The 24,854-nt window shown below is 38.6% G+C and overlaps 1 protein-coding gene across 1 annotated transcript; it reads right to left on the bottom strand.

Moving 5' to 3' along the window:
• On the bottom strand, positions 1-24,247 carry Ppp1cb (protein phosphatase 1 catalytic subunit beta). Its single transcript, XM_051181828.1, has 8 exons — positions 24,049-24,247; positions 14,255-14,386; positions 11,689-11,919; positions 9,569-9,673; positions 7,499-7,570; positions 6,315-6,466; positions 5,185-5,319; positions 1-1,786 (listed from the first exon to the last, which is right to left on the bottom strand). The coding sequence occupies exons 1-8, from the start codon at positions 24,098-24,100 to the stop codon at positions 1,682-1,684; spliced, it is 984 nt and encodes a 327-aa protein (XP_051037785.1). The 5' UTR covers positions 24,101-24,247; the 3' UTR covers positions 1-1,681.
• Positions 24,248-24,854: the final 607 nt, after the last annotated feature.

Genomic DNA, 24,854 nt, shown 5'->3' with positions numbered 1-24,854 from the left:
TTTGTATCAATTAGACAACTTTTACTAAATGAGAAAACTACATTTAAAATGTGCTTTAAAACAAAATGGAATTAGAAAAAAAAAGATGAATGCGTTTTAAAGAACTTATGCACTGTGCTGAAAATTAAATGTTTCTTGCAGTAATACAATGTGCCAATCCATAAAATGTTAACAGAGTTCTCAATTTAACATTTTCAAAGACAATATAAGGTTTCACATCTATGGTAACACATAAGAAGGGCATTATAAATATTATATCCATCCCTATGAAGCTTACAAATTTGACAATGTTCAATAAAGACTTTAGAATCACATTCAATAGTGTCACATCCAAAGAACCACAGATCTGTGCCTGTTGTTAAGTCCTCCTAAAATCTGTGTTGACCTTGCTACTCCTTGACATTGTTAATACTAACCCTTAAAAAAAAAGAACAGGAAAAGAAGTGCTGCAATAAACTCTTGATCATGTACAGAAATTATTGCTACTATACTTCACTACAAAGCATGTCTATACATATTATGAACTTTGATTATGAAAACTCAGAGTAAAATCTTTAGTGACAAAGCCTTACAGTCAAAAACAACATTCACATGGCAATTATTAGACAGTGAAGCACCCGATACTCAGAGCTGACAAATGTCCCACTGACCAGTATTCATTTAAATACATCCTTCACATGGAGACGGAAAGAAGAGCGCCAGCTTTCCAAGGCTTGTCAAAAAACAAAAACAAACAAAAAAACCCCAAAAAGATTCTGTGGATCTAAAAACAAACAATAAAAAAAACCCCAAAAAACAAAACCAATGCAGGTGAGGGTAATACCAGAGAGTTAAGCATGCCAAAAAGTGTTTCGTGCGAATTAAAACCTAAAGCCAAGGTACCACATAATCACATTACCAACTAATTTTGGGTAATACTATATGAGCCTTATCTTAAATGAAATGCTACTGCACAATAGAGCATCAATAAATTAAAAATTAGAGTGCACAAATCCAAATCAGTGGCAATTTTGTAAAAAGCAAAATATTCATTATCAGCTGCAAAGTTGCCCAGTTAAACTGTTTGATTAAAATCATTGGATCAGATAGTTTGTATATTCTTAAAACATATCAATCTCTAAAATTCCTTTTTGCTATTTTGAGGCATAAGTTTTCTTAATATCAAACAGTTACATAAGTAGATAAGTGAAGAAAACTAATAGTTGGTGAATGTCTTTAAAGCTCTTCCCATAGTTCACTTCTTAAAATGTTTAGGGAAAAACAGGAAAAGTAGTTGCCATTATTCTAGCAAAAATAAACAAACAAAACAAGCCCAAAATAATTAACAACCAAGCAACACTAAAACCACATCACACAGATGGAGCGCCATGCTTTCATCGGGTGACTACCACAGCTAGTTTAACTGGGATGCTTGTCATCTTTAAAAACTGTGATACCAGAAGATATAACTTTCGAATTTGGATTTAACTTTGTTGAATATTATAACAGAGTATACTTATTACAATACAGTGTAGCACATCTTTCTATTAGAAAAAAATTTAAGATCCTTTACCCGTCTCCTTAAGTTAAAGGTGTGACATCATAAAGGGTGTCGAATGGCTGGATGGTTTTACAGTGCACACTTTATATTATGAAGTATGTCCTTAACAGATCTGATGGTTTCTTTACAGAATTCCTTTCTTCACCTTTTCTTCGGTGGATTAGCTGTTCGAGGTGGAGTGACAGGACGTCCAGAATTCAGTCCACCATACTGGTACTTAGCTTTCTTTTCAGATGGTTTCAGTATCTTGAAATAAATAATTGATTAAAACATTATTCTTTCAATAAATGACATCAACTGTTAAAGTCCAATGAAAACAGAAGCTCAGAACATTGCACAAACATTTTTTAGCTTTCAGGACTGGATTAAATTTGTCAGAGCAGCTCAGTGTGTGATCGGCATGAAAAAAGAGCCTGGGCTCATCCTCCAGCACTGCTTCTCTAAGGAGGACACTTACTAGTTATCATTCCCTTTGTATTCTAGGAACAAAGGCTTGGATACACAGCCTCAGTAACTAACAAGTCCTTAAATTTAATTTAAAAAATTTTCTCCTCATTAGAAAGAAAAAACACTGGTCTGAGTCAAAAACCTCAGGTTCTCACTTACTCCCCCTGAGTCTGTGTAGTCAGATTGGCTTCAAATTCATGGCAACCCTTCTGCCCTAGCATTTTGAGTGCTGAGGTTACAGGCATAAGCCATCATACACAACTTTGACTTTATTTTTCCTATACAGGTAGATCTTACTTTAAAATTTTTATGGAGCGGAGTGGTGGCACACACCTTTAATCCCAGTACTTGGGAGGCAGATGCAAGTTGATCTCAGAGAGTTAGAGGCCAGCCTGGTCTACAAAGAGAGTTTCAAGATAGCCAAGGCTATAAAGAGAAACCCTAAAAACCAAAACCAAAACAAACACAAACAAAAACATGGTTATTTTCCATTTCATAAACATTAATTGCTTACAGTGTACATGTCTTTAGTAATCTTATTTATTTAGTATGCTGTATATTTATTACAACTATCTGATTTTAGTACTTTTTTGTCCAATTCTAAAAGAAACTTTGTTCTTAGTCACTTTGTATTCTGGTTCTCCATCTCCCCATAAGATTAGCAACCACTTACCTACATTATGTCTTTATAGACATAATGGGTCATTTCATATAAATGGCATCAAATAACATGGTCTTTTGTGAATGCTTTTTCCATTCAGGGTCTCAAAGTTCTTCCATGTTGTACTACCTATCAGTATCTTTAGCCCTTTTTACAATTGCTAAATGATATTCTATTATATGGATAGAGAGCACATTTTATTTATCCATTCTTCAGTTGGGCTCTGGGGTTATTTTCACTTTTAGCTATTATGAATAATGCTACAAGATTTTGTGTGGACCTGATTCTCCTCATCTGGCAACACTATGTCTAACTTTTTAATGAATTACCAAGCTGTGTTCCCAGGGCAGTTGTAGAAATCTGCATTTCTACCATTAATGTATTATGTTTTAATTAAAGTGTTCCATGTCCTTGCAAACATTTTGTTTCTTTAGGAAAGGGTCTCACTATCTTACCCTGGCTGGCCTCAGACTTGCAATATAGCCCAGGACTCAAGACAACTGCCTGTCCCTATTTCCTGAGTACTAGGATTAAAGGTATATGCAAACATGCCCTGCATAAAACCTGTTATTTTTCTTATACTCATTACTAGGACATAGCATAAACAAAGAGTCGCCTGTTAGAAATAAAAAAATGTCATCGTTTTACAAGGCCAATTGTGGAAAAGATTTACACATTATTTCTTAAAACCATTCTGCACACTAGAGTATCCCAATAAAAGAAATACACTGATCAAACTCCTCCTCTATGGCAACCATTAGAAGGATAAGACCTGGTTAGAACCCTTAAAATATAGTGAAGACACCAACCATTTAGCTTTAAGTTGTAGTGGACAGATAAGGTTTAATACAACAAAGACTAACAGCTATGGAATCTGTGGTGGTTTGAATGAAATTAGGCCCCATAATCTGATAGGCAGTGGCACTATTGGGAAGTGTGGCTTTGTTGGAGCGGGATGGCCTTGTTAGAGGAAGCTTGTCACTATAGGGGTGGGCTTTCAGGTTTCCCTATGATCAGGGTCCATTTTGCCTGGTGATTTCCTGTTGCCTGCAAGATGTAGGTCTCTCAGCTAATACTCTTAGCACTATGGTGATGATGGACTGTAAGCGAGCAACCTCCAATTAAATGTTTTCATTTATAAGAGTTGCCATGGTCATGATATATCTTCACAGCAATAGAAACACCCTAAGACAGAAACCTTGCTACACTTAGAAACAGAGTCAGTTCTACACACCAGTGGGTTTCAATCAGTTCAATCCAAGAACTGAACTAATATTAGAGTATTTAGAAAGAGGGTTCGGGACTGAACATGCACATATACTTTTGGTCCTTCTATAAACACTGTACTAGGTATCGTAAACAATTGAGAAACTAAGACATACAGAAGGAAGGATATATATGGTTTATATGTGAACATAATGTCATTCTATACAAGGAATTTATGCATCCTCACATGTTGGTAACATACATGTCAAGATCAAGAAATCACCTTTGTTGCCATCAGTAAGCTTAGTAAGCTTTTCAGCCAGTGAGTAACAACAGTTTGTACAAGCAGCATGAGAAAGCAAGAGCCTTCCAAATGTGCATATTTTTATTGAAAATTTTCCTTCTTAGGTAAATGTTTTATTTTCATCTAAGTTTATAATTCTCTCTTCCCCAATACCTATCTCATACACTAATCTTGCAAAAGAAATAAAACCCTAATTTATCCACTGCTAGACATATGAGAAAGGTCAGCCAATGTTCTTTCTTTATTTATTTATTTTTGGATAAAGGGTGATCAATGCGCCTGAAGTTTATTAACTGGCTACTATGCTGTCCAGCAAACTCCTGTTCTGGCACCTCCTGTTTCTATCGCTTAGCCTGAAATCATAGGCACATGCCACTGCTCCACATGGAGTGGAGCCCAAACTAAGGTACTCATGCTTATACGGCTTACTCAGTCACCTTCCCAGCTCGCCACTCACATTCTTTTAGTAGTTATACACTATCCAGTCTGTCACAGAAAAACCAAAAACTTAAACACCTGGAACAAGAATGACATAGCTAAGTTTTTCTAAAACGTATTGGTTATACAGACCCAAAGCCAGGAAGAAGTTCATGACCAAAACCAGAAAATTTTAATGAGTCTGAATGGTAAACTCTTTCACACTCTCTCTCTTTTTTTGAGGGGGAGGATAGGAAGGGAGATTCCTCTCCACTGTTATGACACATTTGGAGATAGAACCAAAGGCCTTGCATGTGGTAAGAAGGCATTTTACCACTGAACTATATCTCTATCCCTGAATGATAATGCATTCTGAATTAAACTGAGTCTCAACACACTTTGCTCAAAGAGAGATTTTTTTTTTAAAAAAAATTACTGACAATAGTTTTAATGAATGCTTAGTCACTAAAAAACTACCAAGCCAGGCAGCTTATTTGCCCTGATTCAGAAAGGAGAGGCAGGAATACTACAAGGTCAGGGTCTGCTTGGGCTATAGAGGGTGCTCCTGTCTCAAAAAAGACAGACAGACATTTATATTTCATGTCTTACCTGAAATGAACACATCAAAGTCTCATCCACACTCATCATACCACCAGCATTGTCAAACTCGCCACAGTAATTTGGGGCAGAAAATAAGGTTACCAATTGTCGTTTAGCAAAAAATTCATATCCATCTTCAACAACCTGTCAAAGGAAATAAAAGATAAAAACACTAATTAGTAAGTAATTTTTAAACCAATTAATGAAGCAAAGGCCAAACAACAGGAAATCCTCTCAGGTGTCAAGACCCTGGCTTTACACACAAATATAAATATAGTAAGAAAACAAAACAAAATAAATACACACAAACACAAAACCTCTTTTTTAAACCAAACCAGCAACAAAAAAGGAGGCTGAAGGTGCTGAAGCAATGGCTTAGTGGTTAAGAGCACTTGTTGCTCTTTCAGAGGACTTGAATTTAGTTCCAAACACCAATATATTAGTTCACAAACATCTACATCACTAGGCATGCTTGTGGTGCAAGCACATACATGCAGGCAAAACATTCTCACACAGAAAATAAAATACACACTTTAAAAAAACAAAATTAAGAGAAAAAAAATACTTTCAGAGTGCCTACGAGTCAATGTATTACAAACCAATTATGCTTTACAGACCATAAGCACTGAGTATGCATAACTGAGAACAGTGGATACTCTTTACAGAAACAATAATGATTTGATCACAGCAAAAATAATTAACAATGTATTATTAAACAGTTTGCAATCACATCCTATAACAGACTCAAAAAAAATTTCCCACAGCAATTTGTTTTTGTCAAAAAATAATAGCCACACATTTGGGGAATAGACTATATGAGATCTAGATGCTGGCCTCCTCATCCACTCTTTTCCCTATATAAATCTTATGACCTTTTAAATTTTTAATTAATTATTCTATTTTTATATGTACGGGTGTTTTGCCTGCATGTATGCCTACTAATTGCATTCCTGGTGCTGCTGAAGGTCAGAAGGTGTCTGATCCTCTAGAACTGGAGTTTCAGACAGTTTTGAGCTGCCATGTGGGTGGGTAGGTGAGAATCAATCAACCTATCAATCTATCACTCAATCTATCTATCTATGAATGAAAGTGTGTGAAAGTAACAATAAAATATTCAAGAGTGTTAAGACACTACATACCTGATGAGCTCGACAAATCAAGTCTAAATCATGACGATTCAGAAATTTACTGACTACATCAGCTCCAAAAGTAAAAGAAACACCACGATCATTTTCTCCCCAGCCTTGTACATCCTTATCTGGGTCAGACCACAGTAAATCACAAAGCAAACCTTTAGAAAACAGAAAAAACAAACAAAAAACAATGAAACAGAAGCACAAAATAAAGCATATATGTATATTTATTTATTTCTCCTGCTTCTTATGCTTTTCACCATTCTTTGTTAAAGCAATCATACAAATATGACCTCTCCTGACTTCCTAAGGCAGCACTTTCTAATGATTTCTGCATACACAAAATAGTATGTGGTACACTCAAATATAATATCTGGAAATCTGTTTAGTTTCTCACTATCATTACCTGAACATCAGCTTATCTATTTCTTATAATTACACTACTAACCACCAGCCTCTTGCATTATTTTATTTATCATTAAGCCATGAACACATTAAAACTTTTTAAAGAATTTATTTATCTATTTATTTATTATGTATACAGTCGGGATGCTCCAGTGGTGCAATTAGATAGTGCTCGGTACTTAGTATTCTGTTTGCATATATACTGCATGCCAGAAGAGGGCACCAGATCTCATTACAGAAGTTGTGAGCCACCATGTGATTGCTGGGAATTGAACTGGACCTCTGGAAGACCAACTAGTGTTCTTATCTACTGAGCCATCTCTCCAGCCCCCTATATTAACATGTTTAAGTAAGACTTTATATCTGGCAGGCAGGGCTAGTCTTTCCCTGTAGTTTTTTTCCCTTCAGAATTGTCCTGATCATTTTAGATTCTTTGCAATCTGCTTTTCTAATTTCTACAGTATTAAAAAAAAATATAGTGAAGAACAAAATCAATCAGATCCTTAACTCAAGAAATGTCTGCTTAAACCTAGGAAATGATCTAAGGACTATATTATTCTATTTCTGAAGGCTGACCTCTTAGAACATCAAACACCAAAATAAACATTTTCAACATCTCAAAAATTTTCCATTAAAATATCCCCAAAACAGAAACTTAGTATTAAATAAATGTTAATTGGTTTCAGGGATGACATTAAAGTTTCTGAATGACTTTCACTAAATATAATGAAAGTAACTGACAACATTTTACATAAAGCAATTAACTATAAACTGTATATATTTACCTGTATCGGGGACATCAGTGGGCCTCATAATTCGCCGAATCTGTTCCATAGACTGTAGATCTGGTGACAGTCCTATAAATAAAAACAGAAAAACTTGATAATCAGGCAGAACACTATAATAGTGTTGTCTTTTCTATCCTTCTACCAAGAAAATAAATTGTTACACCTAAAGAGACTCAAGGAGGAACTCCACTATTTTCTTTTCAAATGCCCTTACCCTTCATAAGGACACATTTGGTTGCAACCCTTCCTACTACTTTTGTACCTTCATGGCCACCAAATCTTAAATCATGTCTACTTTCAAGTTAAAACACCTCTCTTGGTCCCCTGAGAACTTCTCCCCATATCCTGCCTCAACATGCTCATTATCTGCAAAAATGTGTAGTAAACTACTAATCAGGAGGATAAACAAGAAAAAGCACAAGAACAGAATCTGTAATTGTTAAAAATAGAACATAAATATAAACTATTATTTCTCTAGTAATTCAATTATCATAAGGAATGAACTTAAATACACATTCCAAACTGCCATGTTCCTATCTCGGCTATACTAGTGTTAAAGAACTATAATTCCTTAAATGTCTATAGAAAACAATATATCAACTGATACAATGATGTTGTCAGAATAAACCACTCACTATCTCAGACTTAACTACCTGTCTTTTCAGCATTTTCCACTGTAGAGCTTCCCACAAGATACTACCATGGGTGATACTGAGCAACCAAATTTTCACATTATTTCATTAATTTTCTTCCCTATAGGAAAATCCAATAGTTATTAAAATTTTCTACAAATGTCTGTACATATGTGTGCATGCACATTTTACGTGCAGAAGCCAGATGTCAATCTTGGATGTTGCCTCAGGAGCAATCTACTTGTTTGTTGTTGCTGTGTTTGTTTTGAGACAGATTCTGACTATGAAGCCCTGGCTGAAATGGAACTTGGTATATCAGGATGGCCTTGAACTTACAGAGATACACCTGCCTCTGAGCATGTCTTGCCTCTAGCTTGTCTTAAGGAAGATATCTCACTACCCTGGAGCTCATTAATTAAACTAAATTGACTTTTTCACATTGGCTCTAAGGATAGAATTTAGGTCATCAGGCTTTCATGGTAAGCATTTTACCAAATATACTACCTTCCCTAACTTTTGAAAAACTTTTTTTGGTGTGTGATATCATAAGAAGTTTTATTGCATATTCTCAGGTGAGTTCTGATGTATATGAACTTACAAAAACTTCATCTACAGTGGACTACATTATTTATGATTACACATTGGGGCTCTTCAGAAAGTCCCCAGCCATTATTAGTCATGGAGATTTACAATCCTCATAGCACAAATCAGGAACACAGCTCCTTTGTGTGAGACACCCAAAGGCACTGAGTTAAAACTGGGTGCTGAGGCTGGAGAACTGAAAACTTTGATATGAATTCTAATCTCTATTATTACCGTGTCCCCATTTCCTAACTACTTGTGCTGACATACTGCACAAAACCTAGAAGTCACACAAATATTAAATTATGTTGTATTAGAGTTTGATAAAAGGTACATTTTGTTCAAAAATTTGAGGCATGGGCTAGATCCTTAGCACCACAAACAAACAAACAATACAACCAGCCAACCAGGTCTAAATTGAGGAAAATACTTTTAAAAATCATCGGGTTATCTCCACCCCACACCAGATAGCATATATGGCCCAGGATGGCCTTGAGACCCTTCTGCCTCAGCCTCTGGATACTGAGATTATAGGTGTGTACAGACCACTCTTAGCCAATACTTTTATGTGAGGAATTATTATAAGGAAGCAACAGTGTTAAATTTTCCATTATTAATAATCACAAATTTCTAATTACTGAAGGAGGTCTTAGGCGTGCTTAAAGCAGTCTGTTTATTCTCAGCGTGATTTTGCTTTCGTGAAACAGTCTTCCTATGCAGCTGACCTTTCCTGGTCTGGAACCTGCTATGTCAGGCTGGCTTTTAGCTGCTGTGCACCTCCTGCCACGCTCATATTTCCCACAGCATTTTAATTCTTTTAGGCCTCTTCTAAATGTCAAATTTATTACTCTACCTCCATGACAACAGAAGATTTTCTCATCCACGATGGCAGCTATAGGCAGACAGTTAAAACAATCAGTGAATGTCTTCCACAATTTAATATTAAATCTTCGTTTGCCTATAAAAATAAAAAGCAGAGAATTAAAGAACCAATTAACTGTTCTCACTAGTTATCTCAAAGACAGAATATGATGATTGCTATGATCAGTCTCATGTGCTGGAGATGTAGCTCACGTTTTAGTACTTGTCCAGCATGCAGGTTTATCACTATACTTAATTATTTTTACTTAATGTTTTTAAAAGGGCAAGAAAATAAACATTCAACACCATCTGTTGCAAAGACTTCAAACACTATACTGTTTTATGAAACAACTACACCAATCGACTTTGTTTTTATAAAATCACTATTATACATTATTTTTGAAACTGTCTAATAGGGTACTAGTTAATTTCTCCCCATTCAATATATTTACCTAGCCAAGTAAGTAGACAATAGTGAAAGTGGTACCTCTGGGGCTGGTCCATGTTAACCTAATGCATTGAGTAATGAGGTATAAACCTAGCCAGGAAAGGAACTCTTCCAAGTGCCTAAGTGGTATTCACTTTCGAGCAAATTACAACTTGGCCCTATAACAAGTGAAAAGATGCAAGGCTATAATTTTCCCATAGCCCAGCTACCAAAGACAGCTTCAACTAAGAGTTACCTGATTTTCTTGATTTGGCATTAAGTTAAACTACCAAGCCAGAGAAGGGATGAAAGTCACAGCTATTAATTTCCTGTTTTTATATCAAGCCTACCTTGTAATGAACAAGTGTAACTTATAGACTGTTTATAAGCTGTTTTCCCACACAGTTTCATTTGATGTTATTTCTACCCTAAAGGACATTCATATCTCACTTTATCTTCTAAGAACATGCCAATATACCCCAATTTCTGTGTAGCTTAGAAAGATGGCTAGAGTTTGATGTATTTCTTTTTCTTTTTATGTGTGGAATTACACATGGTTTTTATGGGTGCTCGGAACTGAACCTGGGTACTCTGAAAGAGCAACAAGTATTATTAAACACCAAACTACCTCTCCAGCCTCTTTTTTTTTTTTTTAAAGAATTTATTTATTTGAATTTTATGTACAATGGTGGTTCACCCACATGTACGTCTAAGTGAGGGTGCTCCATCCCCTGGGAACAGGAGAGGTTACAGACAGTTGTGAGCTGCCATGTGGGTGCTGGGAATTGAATTCAGGTCATCTGGAAGAGTAGTCAGAGCTCTTGATCACTGAGCCATGTCTCCAGTCCTGGTGTATTCCAACTTACTTGTACAAGTCTGGCTTAATTCAGATCACAAAAATACAAAAATCAAATTTGGAATCATTACAATTATAACATAAATTCTATGTTTTTGTCTGTTTAAGAGTAACTTGCCTGAGTATCACCACATTCCAGTGTCAGAAGTGACTGACTGGCATACATAACACATTTACAGAGATTTGGTATCTAAACAAATAATGAATTTTGACTTTATTTTTATTTTATTTATGTTATATATGTGTGCCTGCTTGCCTCTGTGTATGAACCAAATGTATAAAGTGATTGCCAAGGCTATAGAGAGAATGGGATTTCCTAAAACTGGAGTTAAAGGCTGTGTTTGTAAGTCTCCTGATGGGAATTAAACCAAGTCCTCCCAAAGGGTAGCCAGGACTCCTAACTGTGAAACTTTTAGATATAAAGAACCAACTGAAAGCCATCCTCTGACCTCCAAATGCATGTCATGATACTATGCATGAAGCGTGCCTGTGCACATGCTTGCACACACACATGAACTAATGCCACTATCTGTAGTGACCTGTGCTTGTTTTACTTGGGTATCTTAGTGGGTAAACTAATTAAAAGGACCTCCTTTAGCCAAATGAGCTGCAGCCAATCTGAAACATGACCAAGGAGATCCCAAGAAAACAATTTAATGTGTTTCCTAGCTTTACATTCTTTCTTTCCAGGCCTCTGTCTGAGACCATATTAAAAGAAAAAAAAAAAAAAGAAAGAAACACACAGCTCCCCTGAATTGAAGAAATTCATTTGAACTGTAAAAAAGTATGTGGAAATTAATCAATCCCTTAAATTTTAAATCCTACTTACACTCATCGTAGAATCCATAAATGCGATTGATGCTGGCACACTCATGGTTCCCTCTTAGGAGAAAGAAGTTTTCGGGATATTTGATCTTATAAGCCAACAACAAACAAATGGTTTCCAAAGACTGCTTTCCTCTGTCCACATAATCGCCTAAGAAAAGATAGTTGGCTTCTGGTGGAAAACCTCCATATTCAAATAATCTCAGTAAATCTGTATACTGTCCATGAATATCTCCTAAAAAGAAGTCAGGTAAGAAAAATGGGTTAGTTTTACGAAGCTTCTAGGACAATGAATTTTGTAAACTTCTTTCCCCTTAAAGCATAGGTCACTATCTAGACTTACTGCTAGCAAACAGAATACCACTTCTAAGTCTCATTTACAAATCATTGGGACTTTTGTCATGCTTGCAACTCACACCTTCTCCCATGGTTGCTGATAAAGCTGCTGTCTTACAAAGAACAGAGGAGACTTTGGCCAGCAGCTCATTTGGTTGTAATAAATAAACACAGTCCAGCAGCTTACACAGAACTGAACACTTTCACAGCTCAGCCTGTGTGTCTAAGACCCAGGGCACACTTTGAATGGAGTGTCTTGAGAGACTCAGAACATGAAGAGTGAGGAAGCTGAGTCTGAATTCCTAAACTATAGACTGAGATGAAAAACTAATATTGTTGTACATCACAAAAATTTCAGGCAACTTCTTATAAAATAATTGACACAGTTACATTAACTAGTAGCTAACTGAAATTATACCAAAGATCAAGAACAAAAATACAAACAAATAACTTCTATTACCTTCAAGTTACTGCTATATTAAGTAACATTCAAAGGGGTAATTGTATGAAATACAGACAATCACTGGCTTAAAATGTTTTAATTTAGAAGGTTCTGATTTTACAGTGGCGCAAAGCACTGTGTAGTTAGTAGACTGTAGCTTGAACGCTGACCTTTTTCCAAGCTAGTGAAATGTGATACCACACTTGGGAGATGCTAGGTGGCAGCAGCAAGCTGTAACTATCCAGCAGACACATTGATCATGACAGTGTATCAGACTAATCAGACTATAGAGTTCAGCATCGTGTTTCAAATGCATTTTGGCTGTATGTTATTTTCAAACTAATGTTTAAGGGCTATAACCCCACCATAAATCCAGGAGAATCTATACTTCAAATAATTTTTATATCATTTACAAATAATTAAATTACTCTATTTATAAATCTTAAAAGAATGAACATTTCCAGAAAAATTTTAAACCACTGCTTCTGATGTAAAGATGGGATACTGTACAAAGCACCACACATGGATTTAATAAAACCCCACAGAGAATGAGAATACAAAGTACTTAAGAAGTACACTAAATCTGTAGGACCCTGAACCTAAGCATAATGATTCTGCAATATGCCCTGAAGCAAGGCCCTCCAAGTTGGGACAAGTGGGCCAACATTGGGGTGACTTAAGGCCTGGATGCCAGGGAACCCTTCCACAAACAGTTTCAGTCCAAGGAGAACATGGTCACCCACTACTCCTGACTCAATCACACATAATGAACACCCCCTGCAGTCCCTGGTAACTATTCCCCAAACCCAAGCACCAATTAAAAGCCATTGCCCAGAACTGCTTCTTTGGCACTCTCCTTGGAGTCTGAACCCTGAGGCCTTCAGGCTGTTAAGGCTGGGAGATAACCCAGTCCCTACTTAATCCTGCAACTCAAGCTTGGGACATCACAGAACTCTGGAGTGCTAATGGCACTCAGTGTCTCTCCTCACCTTGTTCCCAACAAAAAAGACCAGCAACCCCTAAAAAGGGATGAGGTCTTCCTCTAAACCAGGTGCCCTGAGCACCAGGACCTTCTTCTAACAGGCTGATAGCCAACTCAGTGAAACCTTGGGATGGGAGGAGTTGCAGCCTGGGAAAAGGGAAGTATTACCCCATTAGTGAATATCTGAGCAGTTTAAAAAAGCACACTGAACATTTTCAAGTTACATGGCTTCAAGGTAGATTACTTACAAACAAGCAGAATAAAGGGTATTCTTGCATATGGTAAACTACTGAAGCTGTCCTAAGTATGTAAAAGTGCTTTCAAAAACACACAACCATTATAAAGAATACCTGCATTACCAAATGAAAAGCCAGCATGCTGTAGTATTTATGTCCCTTCCTGTTTCATGTGAACTACAGAAAAATGCTACTTTCTATGAAATAATTTTTCTTGTTGTAACTAGATAATTCAATTTTAAAGTCCTAAGGTTTTGTCTTGGGCTAAAACCAATATAAGACTTAATGATCACTTTTCTTAACACATTACAGACAGTAGCCTTTTGACCTTCTGTAATGTAACAAAATGTTTCTGTTGCGTCTAACCTGTCATTATTATGAATTCCAACCCTTAGTAAAAACCTACTAATTGTTTTAATTCAAATTTGGAAGTTTTCTCTAAATCACCTTCAATATTAATACAGGAGAAAAATGTACTTTAGAACTCATTCCCTGCTGGGCGTGGTGGCACACACTTTTATTCCCCGAGCTCTGGAAAAAGAAACCTCATCTCTAATTTTGCCCATTTACATACCACAAATCTTCAGTGGAGCTTCCAATTCCAAAAGGATGGGCTGGCTGAGGAAGATTTCCCGAGACTTGATACACAGTCCTCGAACTTCTGCTTCAGTCATCTGTACAATCTTTCCTGGGCGACATCCTCTTACTGATGAAACAACGAGAAAACGATCAGTTTTCCAGAATTATCCATAAAATAATAATGCTGTCAAAAGAGCTATACCCATATTTTGAAGACCAGGAAAGTCACACATAGAACTAGGTTGTATGGTTAACAGTGAATTTATGTTATCAACTGTGGCATTAATTTCCAATGTTCTTGATTTCTGAGGATACTCCCCAAATCCTCTAGTGGCCAGTAGCATACTTAAACAACTGCAAAGCTAGCACCCCAAGGCCTGGCCTACTCTCATCAAATCGAGTCTTGCACTAAGCACAAAGCAGAACATCATCACTAAGAACCAGAGGCCATGAAGAAAGCTAGATGAGGCGATTCCATTTCCAAAAGTGCCTTTAAGTACCAGCAGCACCAAGGCTTGCCAAACTGTACTCTAGCTGCTGATTAGAATAAACACCAAAACATGCCATACTGTATATCTCTGCTAGTTCCCATATATAAATTAAGCACACATTTCTCCCTAACAACTCCACAATTCTTTTGTCAGATTTACACAGGCTAAAAAAGTCAGGCACTCATACATTAAAATTGTACATTCTAAGACACTAAAATACCAAGAGGTAAGAGCATACAATGCATAAACATTCTTTGGAAAATATAGCAGTTAATAAGATTATCTTAAAAGCATAAGGATTTAATTTCAATTCCCAGAACCCATGTCAAATAAAAAGCAGGGTGAAGTAATCCCAGCTCTGGGGAAGCAGAAACAGGAGGTACATCCCTGGTGCTCCCTAGCCAGACAGCCTAACCTGCTTAGAAAAACACAAGTGTGGTCCACACCTGTAGGTGGGGTACTTATGTAAAGCTGTGTTAGGTTTGTATAAGAAAATCAGTTTAGCTGGTTGTTACTTTAAATTTCAAGGATGAACTCTGGGCCAACATGAGACTGTCTCAAAAGAAAAAGATAAAGTGGACAGTGATTAAAGAATGATACCCAAAGCTGTCCTCTGGCCTCCACACATGCATGCATGTGTATACTACATGCACTGGATGGAATGCGCGCGCGCACGCACGCACGCACGCACGCATACACACACACACACACACACACACACAAAACTAACCTTGAAATTCAAAGTAACATCCTGGAAAACTAGCTTTAATGCAGCAACAAATTTTGGCATTGGTTTGTTGTTTGGCTGTTTTTAAGATAGGAAGGATCTCATGTAGTCTGGCCTTGAACTCCTGATTTTCTTGGCTCTACTTCCCAAGCGCTGGGGTTACAAGCATCTACCACCACACCTGACTTTGATATTAGGGTTTTATTTGCTTGTATTTATTTATTTTTATCACTGTCTCACTGTGTAGCTCTGGCTGACCTTGAATTCACAGATACTCACCTGTCTCTGCCTCCCAAGTGCTAGGATTAAAGGCATGGGCTACTATGTTTGGTTTGTTGTATATTGGGAAACTTTTTTGTTTAAAAGGGGAAAAGCGTTCACCTTGAAAAGATTAAAGGTTCCTGGATGAGTAAATGCAGAGCTTAAAATGATTGTTCAGAATCATGTTCAGCAAATACTTGAAAGTCTACTGTGTATAAGTTGCTACATAACAACAATAAAGTCAATGAAAACATTTCTGGTTGTCACAAAAACATTAAAATCGGCACAATGGCATGTGCCAGAGGTGAAAGGGCCCTAAATTCAAAGTCAGTCTGAACAACAGTAAGACACACACCCTCCCTGCTGCCCCCCACCCCTTAACATCAATGAGGTTTATAATTTGTGATTACAATTTATGAGCAATATAGCACCAAGTTCCAAACTAGCTGAAACTTAACAGCAATTATGATGTCAGATGAGCATTGGTCATCTCAGTGTGTCATTTTAAAGTGGATATTTTCTTTTTCTGTTATCAGTAAATTATGGGTTTAATTTTGTGTGTGTGCTCATCTGTGAGTCATGCAGAGGCCAGAAGAGGACACTAGGTATTCTGCTCTAGCACTGTCTCATTCCCAGGACTTCTCACTGAACACAGTAGGGCTGGTAGTCAGTGAGCCCTCTCTGCCCAGGTGGCCACACTTGGCTTTTAACATTGGTGCTGTAGGTCTGAATTTGGATCTTCATTCACGTTTGGGCATGCCATTTCCCCAGCTGTAGGTTCAACTTAGAATCTCCAAGTAATTATGTAACTAACATGTTTACAAAGATGAAAATGCTTTAACAAAACTAAAAATTATATCAAAAAACATGTTGCAGTGGTGATCACTGAAGTTACTTTCTGACCAACAGCTTCTTAGGGTTAACAGGTTTTTCTCCCCACCTAGCACCACATAAAGGTGCATTTCAGATGAAATCCTATCTTAGGAGCTAATGAAATACTACTATGGAAACTCAATGTTTACCCAGAGCTCTCAAAACTGGTCAAATGTTAAAAAAACTAGGGCAGTCCTCAGACCAACCCAATCCTTTCATTGCAAAACCATGCCATGAAAACTAGCTCTACAAGCACTCCACACTTCTCAGTCATCCTGGGGCGGGGGACGAATTATAGTCAAGAAATCAGCTATTCGTTTACAAGCAGCAACTAGACTACTCCATAGTATTGCCAGGACTCCAGGTATAAGATCACATCACATTATGAAGTCTGCAGACTTCACTAGGCTCTTTCATTTAGTCATTCTGGTAGCCCAGAAAGTCCAACCTATCTTCTTTGTACAATAAGAGATTAAACAACTTAAGATCACAGCACTCAGGTTTAACATTTAACACAACCATAGGAACCAGAAGCAATCAACAAACACACACACACACACACACACACTCACTCACTTTTCACCTAGGGTCACATGTATGTACCACATTGGTGAAATCCTCCTGCAGGGGCTGGAGAGATAGCTCAGAGGTTAAGAGCACTGGCTGTTCTTCCAAAGGACCTGAGTTCAATTCCCAGCAACCACATGGTGGCTTACAACCACCTATAATGAGAGCTAGTGCCCTCTTCTGGCTTGCAGGCAGAGCACTATATCATTCATTCATACATACATACATACATACATACAAGAAATCCTGAAGAAGCAAGAAGAGCATAAGCATGTTGGACTCTGGGATGTTTGTCTTAGGCGGTTACAGACTGCCATTGGGTGCTGGGAAACGAAGGTCATATGTACACCTGTAACTGTAGTACTCTGTAGTCTGAGGCAGGGGGATCTTGCCTCAGTGAGCACAGATTTCGTATTAAGTCCCTGTCTAAAACTATTCTGTACTCAGTAATAATGATTAAGAATAATTTTCATGGGTGGAAGAGCTTAGCAGTTATGACTATGTGTGTTTTCTTGTAGATCTGTTTGGTTCCTTAGCTGCAGTGGTAAGGGTCCCATACATCTGGTCCCCATGGTACCTGCACTCATGTGCTCAGATATACCCGGACACACATACACACATAATTTAAAATTTTTAAATAATAATTTTCATTCAGAAAAATTTAATCATTAAAATCAAAGTTAAAATCTGTTAATGACATTATCACAGAACTAAAAATGGTTGCGTTCACGAGAACAAACGAAGTTGTTTATTGATCCTCTTGCTTTGATAACATTGTAGATTAAGGCTTTTTTTCTGCAGAATATTTGTATCATAGACATCTTACAATTTCATAAGCTTTATAAAATTGTCCAGCTAAGGCTTTTTCCTCCTCCCTGTTTTATGTGTATTTTTACCACCATCAACTGTAACTTTTAGATTCTCCTATAGGTTATACTGAACTATTTTTTTCTCAGCTTGTTTGAAAACAATCTTGCCTGTATTTCCAAACTGGCAAGCTAACTTTGAGTCAGTTTGAACCCTAGCTCCTCCAACAGCTTAGTATGTTAGTAATAAGTGCTAACTAGCCAAGAGTAAGAAAAACCACTCAAGGCTGGGCATGGTGGTGCATGCTTTTGGGAGACAGAAACAGGCCAGTCTCTTTGTGTTCAGGGTCAGCCTGTTCTACAAAGTGAGTTATGGGACAGCCAGAGCTGTTACATAGAGAAATTGTCTCAAACAAGCAAGCAAACAAACCAAAAATATCCAAAACACAAGAAACAAAACAACAAAAATCCCAACATGTATAAATATGTTCTAAGTAATGAATACACTCAATTAAAATCATATGCTTAGCTGGGTTGGTAATGACACGCACCTTTACTCCCAGCACTGGGTAGAAGAAGGTAGCTCTCTGTGAGTTCAAGGACAGCCTGTTCTACAGAGCAAGTTCCAGGAAAGGCTCTAAAACTAAAGATAAATCCTGTCTTGAACCTGGTGGTACATGCCTTTAATCCTAGCACATGACTGACAAACTATTGCTACCAGATTTACATAATTAACAGATACTCTCAAAAACAAGCAAAAACCTGGCATTTCAAAGAAAACAGTAATTTGTAGCCAATGATGAAATCCAAGATTTCAATATAAAAATTTAAACACTGGAAACTTTGTATCTATTCTAATAGCTCATCCAGTCTTAAGGTCTCTTCTGATGAAATCTCCATGGTTAACAAAATTCTTGGATCTGTTGACATTTAATCAGCTATATAATTCCAAATGACCAATGTCTATCACCAAGTCACACATAGGACTTCTCTCTCCTACCTTCATGGGTTTTTTCCCCCCTAGAGAAAATAAGCCCCCAAATGGTTATTTATAGTTACAACAGAAGTGATAGCCAGAGGCTATAATTTGTACCTGATCAAAACTAAATCCTAGGATACTCAAGAGTCTAAACATCCCACTAAACCATTTCTTGCCTGCTAACACTGAAATCAATTCTGAAACCTTAGTTTCAGAATTACTCAATGGAAATTTAGTCATATAAAAATACCGTGATGTTTCTATTTAGTGGTATGAGTTTGTCATTATGGCCAATAAGAATGAACAGTCTGTTAAATAATAAATGTAAAGAGTATGGTGGCACACAAATTCTTGTAGTCCTAGCTACTTGTGAAACTAAGTCAGAAGATTCAAAGTTCAAGGCTTGCTTGGGATACAGGTCAAGCTCAAGGCCAGGATGGGTACTTTTGTAGCAAAAATTGTTAAAAACAGAAATTAAAAGGGCTGGAGAGGTCTCTCACTGGAAGCACATTTGCCTAGCAGGCAAGCATAAGGTCATTAGCTCAATCCCTAGTGCTTCCGGGCGGGGGTGGGATGGGGAATAAGAGGAAAATCTTAAACCTTGCTGGATGTAATTTACCATTTTCTTCACAAATAGAAATTCAAATATATTTCTCAATCTCAACGAATTCTTATCCTAAATTTGGAAACTTTATAGAAAACTTCCAGGGCTAGAAGTTTAAAATAGAAATTTTTAAAATATGTATGGGCAGTTTTTTTTTTTTCTCAAATTAGCTTCCTTGACTTGCTGGAACTAATTAACAAAGTGATCTATGACTTCTAGAATAATCAAGAGAAGGCAGTCTACTTCCAATGAGGAGGGCTCCTCTACTTTCCAGCCTGAACTTACTTTGAATGGACCCTGCCTCATGAACACATACAGCATGATGTTCTCTATAGATACAGAGGTGGTGGTGGGAGCAGCCTGCACTGCAGCCTATCTTTTAAACTGCTGGGCTTGAACTTTATGCAACTTAACCAGTAAAGAAGCTTCAAACAGTCTGCAAATTTTTCAAAACGGTAAACAGAGTTACCATGTGCCAGGGCAATTCCATTCGTAGCAATACACCCTAGGGAAGGAACTGAAAGTCTAAGTCCATGCAAAAACCTGAACACAGAAGTTGAGAGCGGTATTGTCTACAATGGTCAAAAGGGAAAAAAGTGAAAAAGCCACCAACCAGTGAGTATTTTTGAAAATTGACACATAGACACAACGGAATATATTCAGCAATAAAAGGAATGAAGCACTAATACATTTTACAACATGGATGAAACTTAAAAAACTAAAAGAGGCCCAGGAGGCTTTAATCCCAGCAGCATCTGAGTTTGAGGCCAGCTAAGGCTACATAGTGACAACTTGCCTCAAAAAATTTTTAAAAGAAGAAACTAGACACAAAAGACCTCATCATGTACACTTTCATTTACATAAAATGTGCACAAACAGGCAAATCCTTGGAGACAGAAGGCAAGATTAATGATTGCCTAGAGTAGACAGAGACAGATGAAAGAAAAAGGGAACAGGGCTTTTTTGGGATATGTGTATGAAGATGCTCTAAAACTGACTGTGATGGCTGCAAAACACAGTGGACACACTAAAATTCACTAACACAACAGCAAAAGCAAGCCCTGTGGTATTTGAATAGAATCTCATAAAGCTGTCATTAAAAGGGAAGGTTTAGGCTGTAGAGATGGCTTATCAGTAAAGAGCACAAAACTCATGTTCAATTCCCAGCACCCACAAGGTGGCTCACAACCATCTATAATTCCAGTTCTAGGGGATCTTCTGGCCTTCAAGGGTACCATTTGCTTCTTCTCCCCAAAGCAGCATAGTTCTACTTATCCCTTAATCTCTTCCAAAATAAACATTTATAATGTGACATAAAGCCCCTAGGGTATTCCCACTTCCACCTCAAATACCTAGAGAACATCGACTCTAAGCAAAAACCTTTACTGATTGGGGGAGGGCCTAGGTTCTGCTCCAAATGATATGACAGGCTTTAAAGACTCCCCATGGAAGGCCTTACCCTTCCTGGGGAGCAGAAAGGGGATGGAATGGAGATTGGTGGGGGACAGGGGAGGATGGAGGGTGTGGGAACTGGGACTGACATGTAAAACAAGCTTGTTTTAAATTTAAATTAAAAAATTCTACCAAAAAAAAAGCCCTTTACTGAGCTTTTTCTAGCTTACTTATATGAACTATGAACTAATTTTAATTTAAATAATTAATCATGTTAAATCACAAGACTATTGTGAATCTTGTATAGTATCACTACAGGCGACACAACAGTAGAAGTTCTTTTTAGTTGTAAACAAAACTTAAACCAAAATAATGGAGAAGCATGCACTGTCTAAATAATGCAACAGTATTTTTGTTTTGAATTAAATAGACTCATTTATTTAAATGTCCTTAAGATTCTGTGAAATCATAACAAACAAACTCATAATATGTACTTACTAAAAACATATATGCCTAACTGGCAATCAGATATAGTTTCTATGTTTTTTAAAGGACCATAGTATCACATAGAGTAAGCACTTTAAAATGGGAGTAGATCCTGGTCAAATTTTTTCCCTTAATACAGAAACAGTTTTACAAAAGCAAGGCTTTTTTGGTTTGATTTTGTTGTGTTGTGTATTGGTGGCCTAGAATTTGCTATGTAGACCAGACTGGCCACAAACTCAGAAAGATCTGCCTGCTTTTGCCTACTGAGTGCTGGGATTCAAGACATATACCAGCCAAGTCTTTTGCCCAGACAAAAAGCAAACTTTAATGGACAGATAACACTGCATATTCTTAGGTACAATATGATGTTTTTAAGTATATATACACTGGAATGGTTGAACATATTGAATTCACAAATATATTTCACAGAACATATGTTCTCTTCCATTTTTCAATATGACCACTAACCTTGCTATGATACAAGTCGTCTTTTGAAATTTATTCTAACTATAACTGTGTATCTTTTACTGGTCCAATTTTAATGTTTGCTTTCATTTAGGACACACACAAAAAACATAACTATAGTTACTCTGCTAGGCAACTCTGCAACACTCAATGAGTTAAATTAGCATGTAACATCTCTGAAAATCAAAGTAGACAAAAAAAATTTAAGACTAAAATTATTCACTACAAAGTCCAAGTCTTTGACAATTATTTGAACAGGTCTAGATTTGGGGAGGAAGGAAGGGACTGGTAATATTTCAGAGTAACAGGGAGATGTCGAGGTAAATAAATGTCAATTGCATAAAGGAGCAAAAATTAACACACTAACACACACACACATCCCACCAGTAAACTGTATGTTCAACATCAGAAGAGCAAGAAGGCTAGCAAAAGCTGAAGTCACTTGTTTATACTAGCTCCTTGAGTGGAGATTGTGTCTTATCTTCGGATTCCTGGTGCCTGGCACAGAGGAGTCAATAGACACTTGCTATATTAGAAGAAAAGAACAATGTATCTTAACAAGAATCCTTATCCAAAAAGGAGGGGTTGGGAGTGGGGGTGACTGAAGCTAGAACCAAATATTAGGCAGCTTCCCCATTTGCGCTACAACTCTCGCTCTACTAGTTAAAGTTTTAAGTATCTGTAATCATATAAAGGTACATTTAATTTAAAGGGTTCTACATCAGTTTAAAATACATGAATCTGCTATAATATACTTATGAAAAAATTTAAATATGGATAAACGAAGATACAATCAAATTTAAACTTATTTTAAAGTATATGAAAACAGCGGTAGGCTTAAATTCACCTTCTCAGAAGACTAACAACATATAACTATATTTCCCTTATAGAGTCAGTCATGGACTATAACCACAACTTTTCTTCTAAACAAATTTCTCACAGACCCAGAAAGATGTTCCCACCAAGTCCCGAGCAGTGAACGCAGCAAGCACCAGGGGGCCTCCCAGGAATAACGTGATACTAAAGGAAAAGGTAAATAAGAATTCCTGGTAAAAACTTCTGCTTCTTTCTCAGCCTTCAGGAAGGTTTTAATATCTGGAGCAAATATAGAGATCTTTACACAAGGGACAGATACGGTGTACTTCAGTTGAAAAAAAGTCACCCCTCCCCATACAATCCTCCTTGCTAAATTTCCAAACATAAGCACAAACTGCTTCGCTGTAGTAAACAAAAAGTACACACGCATTCATTAGGTGTCCGACAAAGAGGGCTCTTAATCATTCAAAAAGACAATTCTTTTTTACATACTCCCCAAACAATTCGAGACGACGCGAATTTTTGAGTAAAAGGGTTCTGAACAAGACCCGCCTTTAACTTTGAATAGTATCCCGCAACGGATCAATACATTTAATTACTGGTCTCTCCCATCTAGCTACTCTTTCCTCATATTCCCACCAACACAAAACTTATCTATAAAAAGCATGAGAGCCCGAAACTTCAAATGATGCGAAGACTGCAAATGCCTTTTAAGCCCAAGAGAGGTTGTTACAACAGGCATTTACTAAGTTTGTGCAGAAATTAAACTCTGTTCAAACATGTTATGATTTTAAGCCCCCCTTCAGCCCCAGGTAGTCAGGTGTTTCGTATTTCTAACGGACATCTCCAACCCGATCCAAGATTCTTACTATTTTTTTGTACGCCAGATAATAAATGTTAAACTATCCACCCTATCCTCTCCTTAAGCCCCTTTGAGCATCCAGTAAAAAATGCAAACGATCCGATAGCCGCACTCGGGAAGGGCTTCTCTTTTCGTAAAATTCACTACCGGAACGACAATCGGAGGCAGCCAAGGGCAACGCACAAAGAGAACAGAGAAGAAGCACACATTCCACGGACACACAATACCCAGTGTCAGGCACCGTCGCCCCTTCTTTGGAAGGGCTAGCGGAGGCCAGCACGGAGGCCCAGCGGAGCCCCGCCGCCCCCGAGAAGGCTGTACCCGCCGATGGGCCCCGGGCCTCCCCGCTGGCTCGCCCGCCATCCCGCGCTCCGGGGCCTCCGGGGCCACCTAGCCCGCCCGCCCTGTTCCCCGGCTCGGCTCGAGCGGGAAGGGCCCCGCGGCCCGGCGCCGCACTCACCCTCCAGCAGGCGGGTGATGAGGCTGTCCACGTTCAGCTCCCCGTCCGCCATCTTGTCGGCACCAGACTCTCCTCCCCGCAGCGGGAACAAGGGCTTCTCGGCGGCGGCGGCGGCTCGGCGTTCTCACCTACGAGTCACGCGGCGTCTCGACCCCGGCCGGCTCCAACTCCCCCTGGGCGCGGGCCCACCCCCCTCCCCCTCCCCGCCGAGCAGCCACAGCGCGCGCACACGCCGGGAGAAACCCACTAGAAATAAATAAATAAACAAGCAGGGCCCCACGAACCGGGCCGCGTCAGACCCCAGCCGCCGCCTCCGCCACCTCCTCCTCCTGCTGCTCGGCACCGCCCAGCTCCGCAATGCTCGCCAGCGCCGCGGGTAGCCCCGCCCTCAGCGCCCCTCCCTCTCCTCCGCCCTGGCCGGTCGCCCAGCCGCGCACAGCCGTGCGCACGCGCGCCGCGTCCCCCTCCCGCGGCTCCGGCTCCGGGTCCCCGCCCTCGCCTCCGCCGCAGCTAACGCGCAGGTGCGGCTCCCTCCCGCTCCAGGTCCACTGCGCCGAACCGTGGCGACAGCGCAGGCGCAGGGCGGAGCCAGCCTTGCTTGCGCAGATTGAACGCGGAGCCCGCGTAGGCACGAGTGACCTTCCTCCTTTGCTATCTAGGGCCGGGAGGTTCCGCGGAGTTAGCGATTGCGCTCCTCCCTTCTTGCTTTTCTTTTCTTGGCTTCATTCACTGCCTTTACAAACAATTCCTCCTGTTTCCACTAATCTGGAAACGAGTGTGTGTTACAGTTACCCTTGTTGGAAGCA

The sequence above is a fragment of the Phodopus roborovskii genome, unplaced genomic scaffold, assembly GCF_943737965.1.
Source record: "Phodopus roborovskii unplaced genomic scaffold, PHOROB, whole genome shotgun sequence".
NCBI classification, from domain to species: Eukaryota; Metazoa; Chordata; class Mammalia; order Rodentia; family Cricetidae; genus Phodopus; species Phodopus roborovskii.
Note: the sequence above shows the minus strand (reverse complement) of the source record. Positions and strands in the feature narration are given on the sequence as shown.

Coding starts and splice junctions, on each gene's coding strand:
- Ppp1cb (XM_051181828.1), bottom strand. CDS start 24,100: ATGGCGGACGGGGAGCTGAACGTGGACAGCCTCATCACCCGCCTGCTG. Junction 11,920..14,254: donor AGCTCCACTGAAGATTTGTG/GTATGTAAATGG, acceptor ACTTCTTTTTAG/GAGATATTCATGGACAGTAT. Junction 1,787..5,184: donor CTTTGATGTGTTCATTTCAG/GTAAGACATGAA, acceptor ATTTATTTCAAG/ATACTGAAACCATCTGAAAA.